At 40.1% G+C, this 15,735-nt stretch overlaps 1 protein-coding gene and 1 long non-coding RNA gene across 5 annotated transcripts in view; one reads left to right on the top strand and one right to left on the bottom strand.

Moving 5' to 3' along the window:
- Positions 1 to 1,441: 1,441 nt before the first annotated feature.
- LOC136296997 (uncharacterized) lies at positions 1,442 to 8,104 on the bottom strand. Its single transcript, XR_010723053.1, has 4 exons — positions 8,022 to 8,104; positions 7,078 to 7,143; positions 3,116 to 3,211; positions 1,442 to 2,521 (listed from the first exon to the last, which is right to left on the bottom strand). It is a non-coding gene; the product is annotated as an uncharacterized lncRNA (long non-coding RNA).
- A 156-nt stretch (positions 8,105 to 8,260) lies between these two features.
- The window catches only part of VPS13C (vacuolar protein sorting 13 homolog C), a 74,303-nt gene continuing 66,828 nt past the window's right edge, over positions 8,261 to 15,735 (top strand). For 2 of the 4 annotated variants that reach the window (XM_066196581.1, XM_066196582.1), the window contains exons 1-5: positions 8,732 to 8,832; positions 10,159 to 10,202; positions 11,211 to 11,253; positions 12,065 to 12,160; positions 12,889 to 12,990. In XM_066196581.1, coding sequence (XP_066052678.1) covers positions 8,733 to 8,832; positions 10,159 to 10,202; positions 11,211 to 11,253; positions 12,065 to 12,160; positions 12,889 to 12,990 — 385 coding nt within the window. In that variant the 5' untranslated portion in view covers position 8,732. Of the gene's footprint in view, positions 8,282 to 8,731; positions 8,833 to 10,158; positions 10,203 to 11,210; positions 11,254 to 12,064; positions 12,161 to 12,888; positions 12,991 to 15,349; positions 15,413 to 15,735 lie in introns of those variants that run through there. The other 2 variants (XM_066196585.1, XM_066196584.1) reach the window with 2 other exon arrangements.

A 15,735-nucleotide genomic window follows, 5' to 3' on the forward strand; every position in this document is an offset into this window, starting at 1 on the left:
ATGCTTATGTGCCAAAGAACGTTTTTATTTATTTACTTCTTGGTATCTCTGCCTTGGAGACTCTTATAATTTAAAGCTTTTCTCAAAATTGTGTATCCTCAAAGTCAGTAAAATTCGATGTGATTATTGGCCAAACTGTTGTGTCATGGAGATCATTATTATTCCACTGACTTAAAATATTTTTCTTTCTCTCAAGAGAAGTAGTGTCATCTTCAGATTTGACCATTTTAATGGCAGAAATATACACAGAGCATTCCTATGGAGTTTAGAACAGCGGAAGGATTGTTTCAGAGAAGCTCAGAATTCCAAGGTGAGCAGATGATGGTAGATTGCCCAGGACTGGACCCCTCCAGCGACAGTGAACTCCTCTCCCAGCAAACAGCTACCCAGCCTTTCTCTCTCCCCAAACACCGAAAAGAACAGAGACCAGCTACCTCAAACTCTGTCCTTTAACTGCCCCCAAAACTCGTTATCTCTCCCTCTCAGCTTTGGCCACCTCTTCGTTTAGGTTAAGTACTCTTAAGTATCCAACACCTGGTCTCCTTGGCAACTTAAGGGGAAAAAATTCTTTCAAGTGAAAAAGGGACAAACCTAACCCCAACATGCAGCTCTCAGTTTCACAGGTCCCAGAGCCTCTACAGGGAAGAAATGTCACTGCAGACCAGACAATTTCAACAACACAGTCATAGATCCCATGTTATTCTTGTGCTGCTGTACTAAAACGCTGAATACAGAATCTGGTCTGCTGGTTGCTGTAACGGCAACTGTTTGTTGTGCTCCCTGTTCTCATGAAGTGAGCACAGACAAACTACATGGATTGTGTGTTTTGTGGACAATTGCCCCTTAGGCGTGCTCAGCTGCATTGATCCTCATAGGAGAACACTGTCTCACCAGAGAGTTTGCCAGCTTTCAAGCTGAATTTTGCTTGGAGGCTGTGCATCTCCATACTGACTTCAACTTCTTCCAGAGGATCAGGAAATATCTTCCATGTTTGGCAGTCCGTGGTTTTTAAAGTGAGGACTGACTGTTCTATTCTTACTAATTTTAACTCTGCGTAGATCTTATCCTGTGCATTTTAGAGGACAAAAAAATAAAAATTGAAATGAAACAACTGCCTGCAGGAGAAATGCTTCATATTGGCACAAGACACCTGGGTATCTACCCAGGACAGAATCTGGTATTATTAAGGGCAGCATGGACAGGCAGGCTATAAGGTGTGCTGGAGACTACCATTTAGAGGGGTCAGCAGGATCTAAAACATTTAGTTAGGTATTTTAAAGAGAGATTAAAATAAAGAAAATAAAGACGGGTTTGAACACGAGTGATTTCTGATGTAGCAGTGGAATTCAGATAGATCCCTGTGTCCTTGCAGTTTACCCCTTTATGTGACTAGGATTTGGTATAACGTGTAAGGCAACAGGCAACTTGATGTGTGCCTGTAGTTCAGGATTATTACTTTGCATTCTTTAATGCATAAATCAAGAGATTTGTCATTCCAATAATCTGATTTGCACAGACTACTGCAGCACAGCATGTGAATGCCTAATTAAGGTACATGTTTATTTAACAGAGTACTTCTTTGTTATAGTAACACCAGGAAAAAAGTACATATGGTTCCTGCTGTCATAAGCAAAGATATAGAAACATGGTAAGCAGAGGCTCCTAATTTCTTTCTCATCTGCCAAGTACAACCTTTCACCTAAAAAAACCCAATCACCTGTAAAAGGTAGTTGTTAAGCTATTATTTTATTAGGTATTATTAAATAGCTTCCTCCTGATAAGTGACAGCTTATAATATGTACAGTAACTTAAAATACAATTTGTATCCATAGGCTTCAGCCTTTCCAAGTCATGTATGCTGAATGTGCAGAGGGTTAATGTTTCATGAGAAAGGCATGAACTTTTGAAATCAGGTTAATCTATAAATAGCTTCATTACTGAATGTTGGCATTTAGGGCTGTGTAATATTCTGAAAATTAAGGGTTTCTATTTTCCAGTATTTTCTACAAATAGTTAACATATAGTCTAGGCCAGGTTGCCTTTATTGCTTCCTAAGCAGCATAAAAGAGTCTGTGGGGACAATCCACTTTGTACCGAAGTGGTCACAAAGTCTGGGATACAGCTGGAACAGTCAAAAAACCAACCTGGGTAGGATGTTGCCAAAGAACTTGATTCTCTGGCATTTCTTCCTCTCTGTTTTTATGGAAAGCTTTTTATTCATGAAATATCAAGTGAAGGACAAAGAAAAGGAAGTGGCACTAATTTGCAGGAGAGCTGTACTAAACAAGGAGCCTTTCTGCTGAGGTGACCATGATGCTCCAGTGCCATCGATTTGGCACAGCTGTATTACAGCCTTGAAAAACATGGGCTCAGCACAATCTGAGTGTCAAGCTTGACATCTACAACCATGTTCTGAACTCTCACTATAAAAGTTTCCAACGGAAGTGAAGTCACGAGTTCACTAGAGCAGTATCAGTATTTACATGAATCTCCTGTTTGGGTGGCGGCAGCGCTGCATTGCCTGTGTGGAAAAAAGTTGCAACTCTTGGCTACAGCTTTAAGTCTCTGAATGTTAGAAAAAGCCAAATACTAAAGTTCCAGAGAAGATCGGAAGGCCAAATATAAGAATGACATTTGAGGCAGACTTTTGCTCTTAAAATCAGGCATGAGCTGCTTAGTATGTCTTATCTGTTGGGAATAAAGAATTTAAGGGCAGATATTATGTGTTTAAGTACAGTATTCAGATATGTTGTACGTTGTGACCATCAAGTGCCTCACTTCTGAAACAACTGATAACTTGCTACTTACATTTGGCTAGATACCTCATGTCTTATGTGAGAACCATGGTCTAATAAATACCCAGGTTATGCATATAAAACAATAAAATTGGAATGGTAAGTGTACTTATCTTCAATTGAAATACAATAAACTCTGAATTTAGACAAGCTTTAAAAATGCTATTTAAAAGTTAGTTCCTCATATGAAAGTTAACTTCAACAATTAAGTGGCAATATAAATACCACGTTTTTCTGTAACAAGAGATTACAGTAACCCTCAATCTTTGCAACCTTGCTGAGGTGTTTGAAAAGATACATTCCCAAACCCAGCAACTTACCCTCTCTTGAGTGTGGCCTTGCAGGGTCTGGAGAAAGCATGACCCATTGGGGAGTGGCCTGCACAAGTTCAGCTTTGAATAGCAGATTTTGTACCCCTTGAAGCACCCAGCCAGCATACAAGAGGGTAAAGAAGAAAAAGAACACATTTGCATTAAAAAGCTGCTCAGAAGACTGTAATTCTCTCCTTATGACTTAGTGGGTTATGCTGGAGGACTCTTCCAATGTCCAAGTGAATGTGCAAAAAATTGAAATTTCTAGGAAGGGCAATGGCTTGGCTTTGGATTAATAAATGTTTATGTGTGCTTTCACAATGAATAAATTCAAGTCCTTATCCATGAATGAATTTACACTTGTAATTTCAAATAACTATGTTTGATCCACACTAGACTACCATTGCTTCCTTCCCCACTTAAAGGCAGCATATTCATTAAAATAAACACATTTTTATTTCAACCAATTTCCTACCTTACTAGTGGCATTTTCGTCTTCACAGCATATCACTGAAACAAAAGCTATGACTCTCAAAAATTCAGTCAGATAAAGCCCTCATGAAAAATTAATGGGGATAGAACATGATAGAACTTAGCTGTTTTTTTGAAGGTTCCCCGGCTCAGGATAAAATACAGGAATATAATTTGTATTCCAAACTTCAGCTGGTATGGCATGCATGTGATCAATACTGATAAGATAAACTAAGCCTCTTGGCCTAGAAATTTAATGCAGAAATGCAGATTCTGTAATAAAACTTTCAGATGCCAAGAAGGTGCAGTAGATAAAGGAAACGATTCTTCAAACTCCTTTGAAAACCACCTGTCACAGTCAGATTGGCCATGGAGCTGTCCTCATCTGTGGATACAGCATTATTTCATACCATGTGCTATTTACACTTTGCTGTCCTTGTTTTTTCTAGTCACATGAAAGCTGTAAAGGTCTTTGGGTCTAGGCTTTTAACTAAGGTTGGGAATTCCAATTTTTTAAATCTAGATTTCTCTGAAAACATACTTATAGAAGCCAATGAGGATAATCTTATGCAAGGTTTTTCTTGGAGGATAATGAGTACACATGTATTTATTTATTTATTTAGAAACAGATGTGGCATTTTTATAGAAAGAAAAATATAATCATTGTGTTAGGATTTAGACAACATATCTGGTTTAAAATTATTCTGAGAAACACAACTGGGGTTTCTTCAGATGATTGAACTTATTTTTATGAAGAAGACAGGCTTGTATTGGCATATCATTAAGTGCTTACATATTTGTGCATGGCAAGTCTTTTATATTTTATTGTTTCATCACAGAGAGAAAGGACACACAGTGAAACAGTATCACAGCTTTTTGCAGATGTCAGTTCTCCACTGAGAACTGAGACTCCAGATGTTACAAGGGAAAGGGAAAGAAGATTGCTATGTGGCATCTTAGTGCATCAGACATCTTAATATATCTTAATCTGTTGGGTTTACTTACTGCTAATAAGATTAAGTATTGCAAAAATTTCTAAGATATGTCTTAATTGTTAGCAGTGTTCTAAATAGAATCAGTTGTTTTAACTATTTTGCTACTCTAGTTCTTCTAATTGGGGTGTTTATTCTAGTATTTGACGTAATTGTTTAAGCACCTTTTGTTTTCACTTATTGTCTATAAGTGCATTCAATGCAATGAAATCTCCTGTGTATTACTTGTAAAAAGATTAAAAACAATGCAAAATGAAGTTATTATAAAAATTTAAAGCAAAAGATAAATTAGACTAACCTCAGTATTAAATACTACTATTTAACAGCATACTAAACATTTCTTTAAAAAAGACAAATTGGCAAGGTCATGAATATTGATCTTTTTCATCTGTTAGGTCCAAAAATATGTGTTTTAAGTATTTAGTTACTTCTGAGACTGCAACAATCCAAAATTGTGACAAGGGAAATCCTCAGTACCTTCAAGGAATGAAACATCCCTCATAATCAGAGTTGACAAGGAACTGGCTGCTCAGAGAGGTTGTGGCATAACTGGTTTTTGGAGATTTTCTAATGTTGAGCTAACACTTTTGGCCAACCTGATCTAATTCACCACAAAGTCCTCTTATCTCTGCAGACTTTGTGATGAGAGCTGATGCAACATCACCTGGCTAATTTCCCAACTGCTAATAGGCATACATTCTGTTTAGTGAGGTACAGTGGATAAAATTTGCCATCTGTTCACTTGCCAACACTCAGAGGGTAGGAGCTGAGACTTTATAATATTAATGCAGTAAAATAGGAGAAGAAAGCTTGGCTATTGAGCTATCAACCCATGTACCCACCTCAGATAAGAACTGCTGTGACTATTATTTACTTATGTATGCAAGACTCTGTAACAGGCAACTCTAAACAAATACTTGTTGTTGCAGTTATTCATAGAACTGAACCTCTAACTGATGCTTTCAATGCAGATTTCTTGTCTTTTTTCTAGGTTTCATATTTTTGGTAAAGGTTTCCCTTAGAAGTTTGATCAAATCTTGCCACATAAAATAGCATGCCCACAAAGTTATGTGTCACAATCTTTTATTTATATTTTCTTTTTAGTAAATTAGTGCAGTGATGGCATCATCACATCCTGTTATTTAACGAAGTGCTGCAACAATATAAAAGAAGCCTTTATAGTGCAATTAAAACATTTTTGATGACTTTCAGCTGAGTACAACTAATTATGCAATTCATATTTATCAAAGCAATCATTAGGAAAAGGAGAGTAGATTGCCTGGGGTTTTCCCCTGGGCTAAAGAACATTAGCTGTGTATTCAATGAATGGTGGGCAAATACCAATATTTCTGTTTGTCCTGGATCTGTTCTCCTAGCTACAGAATTCATAGGTATTATAACTATGGATGAGGGGGTTTGGGGGTTCTTTCCCTCCTCCCCATCCCCTTTTGGACTGTTTACCTTTCCCTTTGAGAACACACAAGGAATGGCACCTACCTACAGAGAGAGCAGCATTAATGTCATTTTTGAGAGGTATCCTATCTGCAAGGGAGGCTCAGGCAGGTTAACAAAGGATTGTTGGGAACAGAGGTACAATAATACGTGTCTTCATTTTCAAGTAAAATTGCAGGATTTAAACTACACATATGTAAAGTATCTAATAAAACTTCTCACAGGTTTTCCATTCTTAATTCTATTTCATTTTCCTCTTATTTTTAAAAATCTATGTAGAATTTATTGAAATGGGGTATCTGACACAAACGTGACTGGCTCGTGATCTTTTCCAGGTTAAATCACACTCCTTTGAGAGCAATTTTGGATCCACTAAGTCTTACGCTTATGTTTTCTGGGAAAGCATAGAATTCTTTAGGTTGGAAAGGACCTTTAAGATCGAGTCAAGCCTTTTGCCCTGCACTGCCCAGGCCACCCTTAAACCATGTCCTTAAGAGCCACATCCACAGGTCTTCTGAATACCCCGCAGGGACGGATACTCCACCCCTGCCCTGAGCAGCCTATTCCAATGCTTGGTAACCTTTTGGTGAAGAATTTTTTTCTAATATCCAACCTAAGCCTCTCCTGAGGCTACTTGAAGCCATTTTCTCACACGAGATGATTTTGTAAATTAATGGAGTTCTTTAAGTTCTTTAGAACAACACTTTAGACAATCAGGATATTATTTAACATAAAACCTACTTTTTGTGGTTTTCAACACCCTTTATAGTAGTGATTACCTTTTCTTTGGTTTTTTTTTTTTTTCTGTGCAGAAATGATGATCATTATGAAAAATGTAGTAGAAAATTGATATATCATCCTGGCTATATTGTATAATTGTTACAGAGAAAATTTAATACCATTGATATGCACAATTGTTCTTAAATTGACATGCAACTGCCTCCAATTAGCCATTACTTTTGCTTAAGCTTTAGTTATTCAGCTGTGGTTTGTATATACAGAAATTAAAATCTTTCAAAGCTTCATTTTTAAAAATCACAAATGAAAATTCATTACCTGATAGAATGGCAGCAGGAGGTTTCTTCACAACTTCCTGACATGTTTTCTTCCATTGTCTCCTTCCTATGATGGGAAAAGCCAAGACCATACAAAACAATTAAACAAATAAATTGAACATAAAGGTAGGGAGTATTTTCAATTCAAATAAATTGAACATAAAAGTGCTCCTTTTGTGCTGCTTGCATGGTCTGGACTGCACCCTACGGTTTACCACATATGGTTCGATACATGCCTTTTGATGAGCCTGAGTGTCCACAATTCAAATAAAGCCGAAAGTGTTCCTAGCAAAGCTCTCTGGATTTACCTTAACTGCAGCAAGAGGGAGCTTGCAAGCCTGAGACAGTCTGTAACAGAACCAGAGTGGTAACAATTGCTGATGGACCTTTCCTTTGTCAAATATTTTCCTTCAACTTTGTGGTTTTGTAAAACCTTCTGGCACTAAGCTCCACAATACTTTTGAACGCTGTTTAAAGCAATATTTATCTGTGATCATATTTATGGGGTGTCGATTTATTTTCACATACTTTTGAGATTGAATCCTATTGCTAATATTGTTTTCTGCTCTCTGGAGTACATTTTTAGACTGAATGTGCCACTTCGAGCTACCAAGTGCGGTGCTTCCATGAATAATTGAGCTCCTATGAGTTGAGAATTACTTCACAGAAGCAGTTTGAGATCAGTACCCAAGAGATCAGTACCCAAATTTGTTCCAGGGTTGACGTTGCTACCTGCAGGTTCACCACGTGGAGTAAGTAGCATGTTCTTACCTACCTTCTCTGCAGTGCTGTTACCTTTAAAAAAACAGGGCTTTGAGATTTTTTTTCTCATTCGTGTTTACTTCCTCTGTGAGCTTCCTGAGCTGCTAGATTAGCTGTTTAAACAGTTTAACTAACAATTTTAAAATAATAAGTAGTTTTCCAAGGCACTGTAAGCACACCCACCCAGGTTCCGTCAATCCCAGGTGAACTGACGTGAACAATTCGCCCTGGGACGGCCTCAGCACGGGCAGGGCCCCAAAAGCGGCACCGCGGCCCCTCACAGGAGAACGGCGGGGACCCGAGCGGCCTCGGCGGGGCGAGCCGAGGGCCGCTGCGCCGGGCGCCTTCCCCGCACCCCCAGCAGCCTCCAGCCTAACCCGCACGGCTCTCCGGGGCTGCCGAGGAGCCGAGGCTCGATGCCGGTAACGGGACGGTGCCTGCGGGTGAGAAGCCGGGGCGCGGTGTCGGCACCGGGACGGTGCCCGCAGCCGCTTCTCCCTCACGCGCTCTCTCGGCGCCGCGAAGCGCCGGGGAAGCGGCGGCTGCGCTGCGATGGCGGTCCCCCGCCGCACGGGGGCGCCATGTGCCGCCGCGGCGACCCCGCCCCGCCCCGCCCCGCCCCGCGCGCTCTTTCGGCCCCGCGGCTCCGAGCGCCGGGCTCGGGATCCCGCGCTTCAGCGCGGTGTGTCCGCGCTCGGTGCTGCCGCCGCTCGCCGCTCCGAGCCTCCTCCGGGCCCCGCACCTCCGCACCCCGGCAGGCGCTGGGCTGCGCCCCGCCCCGTCAGCTGACTGCCGGGGGCGCGCCCGCGCTGGGTCACGCCGCGCTCGCCGCCCCCTCCCCTGCGTTCCGCTCCCCTCCCCGCCGGGGGCCGCGGCTGACGGGCTGCCTACGCCATGGTGCTGGAGTCGGTGGTGGCGGATCTGCTGAACCGCTTCCTGGGCGACTATGTGGAGAACCTGAACAAGTCTCAGCTCAAGCTGGGCATATGGGGGGGTAAGGAGCCCCTTCCCTCCGCCGCTCCCGTGTCCGCTGGGCCCCCGGAGTCTCCGGGGGCAGGGAACGGGTGTCGCTGGCGGCGGTTACCCCGTGAGGGGTTCGCGGGCCGTGGAGCCGCCGACCCCTCTGAGGGGGGCCGGTGCGCTTGGGGCCCCTGTGAGCAGCGGGCGAGTTCCGGGGCCGCGGCCCTCCGCGGCGGACGGTCGGTTTGTGGCCGCACACGTCCCCGCTCCCTCGGAGGACCGTCGGTCGTTGTGTGCCCGTGGTCTCCGGCTCCCCCTCCCTCGCCTCGGTCTGTGAGGCGGGGACGCGGGCGCACGGCGCTGGCCTCGGAGCGCTTCGGGTAACGAAACCGCCGACATCGATAAATTCCCTGTTTTTTCTCCAATTCCTTCTCTCGGGAGAAGGGTGGAAGCACGATGGTGCTGTGGGACCGGTGGGCGGGCTCATGGCGCAGTGCCCGGGTGGCGGGAGCGCCGGGTGCCGGTGCGGCTGATGGTGTGCTGGGGAGCCGTGTATTTCCATTATCGGTGTAAATAATGTGTGTTAAACAACCGGGAGAGTGCAGGTACGTGGAGTAGCTGCTCTCGGTGAACGTATCAAAACGTTTCCGTTCGCCCCCCTGTAGTCATGCAGAAAAACAGCTGAAGTTCTGCCTAGGGAAGCTGGCTGGTTTAGGTGCCTTCCCTAGGTAGGTCATCACCTTATTTTTGCTCTTGTCGTGGTTGTACGCATTTTAACATTTATGCAATATTAATACCTATACTTCAAATAGAATATAGCTATGAGGAATCTGGCATTAAAGCACTAAGGTATATTATATGGGCTTTTCTCGGGTATAATTCTGTGCCAATGTTTAATTTAGAAATCCTATTATGTTGTCTGCATCAGGAAAAGTTAATGTGTTTGTGAAAATAGGTATGTGTTTTTGTGGCTCTGTGTTTCATGATTTTTCTTTTATGTGACATCACGAAAAACAAGATATCATTTTCCAAGTCTACCCCTGTGTTGATAAAACTGTAGTTGTCATTCACACTAAGTAAATATTAAGAAAGACTTCCTGTTATTATGGATGTATTTAATAGCTTAGAAACATACAGACATCTAAGTTGGCGATGTTTTTATCATCTCTTCCAACTGAAATTTTGTCTATAACCCATGTTTAGTGGCTCTTACAAATCACACATTTCTTGTGCTATTCTGTAACTGGTATAAAGTTTTCAGGTTTTATTCCTAAGTACTTGGGAGGATTGTGGTTGTGTTCCTTTTTCTAACATAAGTAATACTTGAAGTAATTTTTCTGTACTTCTCTCTTCTAAACAGGTAATGTGGCGCTTGACAATTTACAGATAAAGGAGAATGCATTAGTAAGTATCCTAATAACTTCGGATTGGTTTTATGGGTCTAAAGACTGAGACTTAGGATAAAATATTGCTGACCCTAGTCTCATAAAAGGATACACTGTGTTCTTTTTTACTGGTTATTGGAAGGAAGTTCTTGCTTAACTGCTTCTAATTTTGCACATTTTACTGGGGCAGAGAAAGAAAAGCTGTGGTTGAAAAACAAGAAGTAACTTGCATTAAGTTCCCATACTCTTGTCTGGAAAAACAGATGACTTGGCTGATTTTCATGTTCTTTAATTTGGCTAATGAACACCTGTACTACTAAGAGGATCTTGCTCCGAAATTCAGTGTTTTAGTTTCAACTTCCCTAAAGAGGACTGTTACTCTTCTGTGCATTGAAAACACACTGGATCTTTATACAACCTGATCACTGGCTTCTCTTTGTTATTCTAAAGTTTCATATTTTACTTGTCCGTTTCATCCATTCCTGATAGTTTTGCTGCACTTCAAATCTATTGCTATAAATATCTTCATATCTAGTAGATAAAAAGGAAGGAAGTCTTACTTTATATACGCCTTTCCTTCTTAAGGGGATTGATTCAGATTCCAGCAGTTCTGACATAGAAAAATGCAAAGTCATGTATGTGACTGACCAGAGCTGAGAGTGAGCTGAGACCAAGTCAAGAATGCAAAATAAGGGATGGGTCTGACAGCCTTACAATTGCAATGCGTTAGATTTCCATGCAAAAGTAATTAATGGGAGATCAGTATTGAACACCACTTTAGAGAAGTAGCCTACACTTTCTTGAAAAAGAAGGGATCAAAGGAATATGATATGGTTCAATTCTTCTCTTTTTTCCTATAGTTTGCCTGTCTGCTGTGTCTTGTTTCTAAGGTTTTGCATTAGAAAAGAAGTAGCTTTCCATTTCTGTATGTAAATACAGTACTTTGCAAATTTAAATTACTTTGTAATTTAGATTTTGTTATTTTTACTACTTCTTCTCTTTAATACTTTGTTTTTGTCATTTACAGAGTGAACTGGATGTACCTTTTAGAATAAAAGTTGGTCAGATAGGTAAGTTTTTGTTCCAATACAACTATTAAAATGGAAATTTTAATATAGGCTGTAAGGTCAATCTTGCCCCTGAATTTCTTTTATCAAGCTTCTAACTGTAATTATACTCACTGTTGGAACCGGCACAGAAATTCAGTGTGACTGCCATTGATGTTATGTGGCAAATCCTGTTTGTATAACTTTACAGACTGGTATGAAAAACACATCTGAGAGGTTCTTCCTGGAGACATGAATGATCAAGGGAGCTGTTTAATGCAGGCAGAATATGTGTTGTTCTTTAAATGACTGACTAAGGCTATAAAGAATTTAAGTTAAATTCCTGAAACTGACAAATATGCCAAAGGTTGAGGAACTCTGAGTTTTGTGGTGGTTTTTTTGTTGTTGTTGTTGTTGTTTTTTTTGGTTTTTTTTTTTTTTTCCCTGTAAATTCTTTTCCCTGGTGGCCAGCATTGCTTTTTCACATGAAACATTTGTAGGAAATGTGTATGGGTTGTATGTTTTCTTCTGCTTCCTGGGAAAATCATATTTATCCCAGTGAATTGAACTTTGGTCATGGTCTCGGCTTTTGATTTGAAGTACACTGTCTCAGACTGTGACTTTTTGCTTAAAACTGTGTCTTATGTTTCTTCTGCATGTATTTTATCACTTCAAGGGCTTTATAAAATGTTCATACCCATATGGTTTCTCCTGACCTCCTAAGGTGTTTAGGACATCAGGATATAGGACTAGTGCTCTTTAATACCAGAGGTGTTCTTTGGTTTAAGCACAGTGGGGATGTTTGTTTTGATGTAATTGTATCTCCTTTGTTTAGATAAACTTACTCTGAAGATTCCCTGGAAGAATCTCTATGGGGAGGCAGTTGTTGCAACTCTAGAAGGCTTGTATCTTCTGATAGTTCCTGGAGCAAGTATGTAAACTTCTCAGCAACAGTTAAATAATGGAAGAGAAAAATATCTAAGGGTACCATGTAAATGAGTGTAGTTCATGTAAGCCACGATTTTTGCATTCTGCTCTCTCAGGGAAGTTTCTAGACAAATACTGGCAAGTTAGTAGAAGAAGGGTGGGAGAAAACAGCACCTGTTGCTTTTATGGAGGTCCTTGGTTGTATCCATTCCAAGTTCAATTCAACAGCCAAGTTTCCTCTAAAACATGCTTCTCCTGAATCCAGCTTTGTGGCGTGGTTTAGATCTTTAGCTGTTTATCTGCTTCGAAATGGTAACAGTCAAAGGTAATAATTCCATTAGTAGTGTTTGTAGGGAGAGGTAAGAGGGTCAAAGAACTTCATTGGTTTTCTCTGAAATCAGAACCTCTGGTATGATGAGAAAACTTGCAAGTTCCTAGAGCACGAAATAAATGTATAGAAGAACTTAAAAATCTGTCTTGTATTGCACAGACCACTCTTAGGAGTCTGAATTTCCATGGAAAAATTCTCCTGTGAAATAATGCATAATTGTGTAAAACCAACAGTTTTGGTGGCTGGCTGAAGTGTTCAGCAATGAAAAAGCAATTCAAAGAAAAGCCTTTCTCTCAAACAAGTTGTTTTGCAACATGATGTTGTATATGGTATACATTGCTTGTTAATGCATTTCTATAACTTGAGATTTGAGATTAATGCTCTCCCTATTTGGCTTACAGGTGTTAAATATGATGCAGAGAAGGAAGAAAAATACTTGCAGGACAGTAAACAAAAGGAGCTGGCAAGAATTGAGGAAGCCTTGCAGAAAGCAGCAGAAAAAGGTACTGAGTTAATAATGCAAATCTCCATTGGAATTTGACGACTTCGGCTGTGCTGTGAATGAAAAGTCCTGGTTTCTAATTGACTTAATAAATTTTGTTTTTTTAAGTGTCTAGCTAATCTTACTACAGTGCTTTAAAAAGCTTTTTTTACTCTAAAGCTTGAAAGAAGTATTATTTGTTTGTTTACTATTCATTTATCCAGTCAGCTTCCATGGGAAATGAGAATTTATTCATCTGGTATGTCTATTTTTTTTTTTTCCCTTGGTGCTCTAGGGGAACAGGAATATACAGAACAATAGAAAGTCCATTGTGTGAGGGTAATGTTATCTTACTTTAGCACCTTGGTAATAGATGTTTAACTGTGTGTTTTAGAGGTGCATGTGGTAGGTTGTTCTTTGCTGAAAGGAACCTTTAGGGGGAACGGTAAGGCTTGTTAACTTTTACTGCAATGATAATGCTTTTGTTTCAGTTTCTGCTGTATTTTTATGATGTACTGAGTTTGAACTGGTTTGAGGAAATGAGACTCTTGTGAGGAGGAAGTTATTCATGACTCAACAAAACAATTGAGCATGAACAAAGGAACCTTAAACTTTTGCTTTAGGTAATAAAAAGTGTTTAGCTCTCAATTAAGTCCTCCTAACTTGTTTTCTGGTCATGGTTTTTTTTTTTTTTATGTTTGCTTGTATTGTAGTAACCAATACCTTTAATAAAATTATGGTATCAGTTAGGCTTGTTTGGACAGAAACCAAGGTCAGAACCAATGACAGGTAACTACATGTGTTGGAGGAAAAAGTTATGCTGAAGTTTTTGTCTGAATTGAGACCTATGTGTTGGCTTGTGTAATAGTTCTTAAGATGCTTTTCTACAATACTTGCAATGCTGCAACTCATGGAAAAGTTACTGAGAAAGAGATTATGCTTTCAACACTTGGAAAAAAGATAGTTTGGTTGTAATCCTTTGCTCATTTAATTCTCCAGTTACAGGAGATTCCATGGCCTTTTTCCTGCTCTGTTAGTTTGAGAGGTGCATGTGCAGTTTCCTTCAAACAGCAATCTGACAATCTGGCTGCAAGGAAGAAAGGAACTTTGCTTTATTTTTTGTCTTTATTATGCCAGAACATTTATGACGGCTAAGACGACTTCAGTGAATGCTTTTTGCAGCCATTACCTCATACTGGGGTGAAGGAAGGTTGGTAGAGATTTAGCCTCAGTTATGCAGCACTTGGATCCTGTACAGCAGCAGCGTTTCACCCAATGCTCTTTGCACCAGTAGTGATAGGATCAAAGGATAGTGTAATAAGATGAACTTAACCTAATGGGTACTGCTTGAGGAGTTCCAGTTCTGGAGCTTCATGTATTTAAGAGTGAGTCTCTGCACCTCTGTCAGTTTTCTTTTTCCATAAAATGTTAGTACATCCAGTGTTTGTAAAGCTTTTGAAAAGAGGTCGTCATAGAGAAATGATACCTTAGTAGCTCAACTGATTATATAAAGAACAAGAATTAGATTTAGTCTTGTTTTGCTGTTTTAAACTTTAAGCCTTGAGAAGGAAAAAGCAAGAGGAACATTTAAATTAGATTATTTTCTACTCTAACTTGAGAAGTTCTGTTGTCCTATGATCGTATTTCAGTGGTAGCCATTTGTGTTTGTGGTGCTGTACTAGAATATTGTACTCAAGAGGACTTGTGTAAGTCCTGCATGAGCAGATCCTTTGCTTTTGCTAGAAATACAAATCTTGGAGCCCATGTTGCCCTACTGAAACCATAAAATTCTAAGAAATTCAGCTCTCTCTCTAGGCTTTTAAAAGGACACAACAGCTGCTGAAAATCTAGGAAATATGTTGAATAGCAAGTTGTCAGGGTTCATGAATTCTCAGCTGTATTTTCTTTTCTGATTAATACTTGATTTATATTAAGGTGTTTAGAATCTTGTTTCAGTCCTTGGGTTTAAGAGTATATATAGGTCAGGAGATACTTTCTTTTGATGTGCTATTCAGAAACTGAGCAAAATGGTCATGGCACGGTGTTAGTAGGGTAGTGTGAGGGGGAAGTGGAAACTGCTGACACAAACTGATGAAACTATTTTCTTTTTTCTAAGCTGTTACAATCTGTCTCTATCAAACTTCATACATGGGGACCAGAGGCTGCAGGTCTTTTGCTGGTTACAAGTAAAAGTGTAAATGGCATGATTTTCCTATGTAGGTAATCACTGAAACTAGATATTCTGAAGTGACTTGTGCTGTCAGACACTGTGATGGAAATAGTGCTGTGTCGTACAAATTTGGTGAACTTAAATCATGAGTTGATTTTCTTCTTTTAAACCAAATGCATTTTTTTGGTTATTTGCTGCCATGTGGACCAAGGCACACACTCACAAGATTCCTTGTATGGGTTGGAAAGTCTGGTTTACAAGGACACCAAGCCTGGTGGGTATGCATGGTTAGTTACATTTTATACGTGCGTGATGAGCAGGCAGTTTAGATTTTTATAAGTCTCCCTCTCCAAAGCAGCCAAATGTAGAAGTGAGAAAACAATTCTTGTTTTGTAAACATCCACATATTGGTAGTTCTAGAAATAAGATTTTAGTGAATGTGGATTCAAGTGGAATCTTGCAATGACTTAGTCCTCTTTTAATTGAGTGGCTGCTTCAGAAGATTAGGAGACCACTTAGATTTCCATCAGTCATGTTGAGCTCAAGAGTGTTATAAAATGCTGACAATATTCTACTATAATTCTACAACACCATCTT

This window comes from Chamaea fasciata, unplaced genomic scaffold (genome assembly GCF_029207755.1).
Source record: "Chamaea fasciata isolate MVZ Bird 193981 ecotype frontalis unplaced genomic scaffold, bChaFas1.0.hap1 SCAF_14, whole genome shotgun sequence".
NCBI classification, from domain to species: domain Eukaryota; kingdom Metazoa; phylum Chordata; class Aves; order Passeriformes; family Sylviidae; genus Chamaea; species Chamaea fasciata.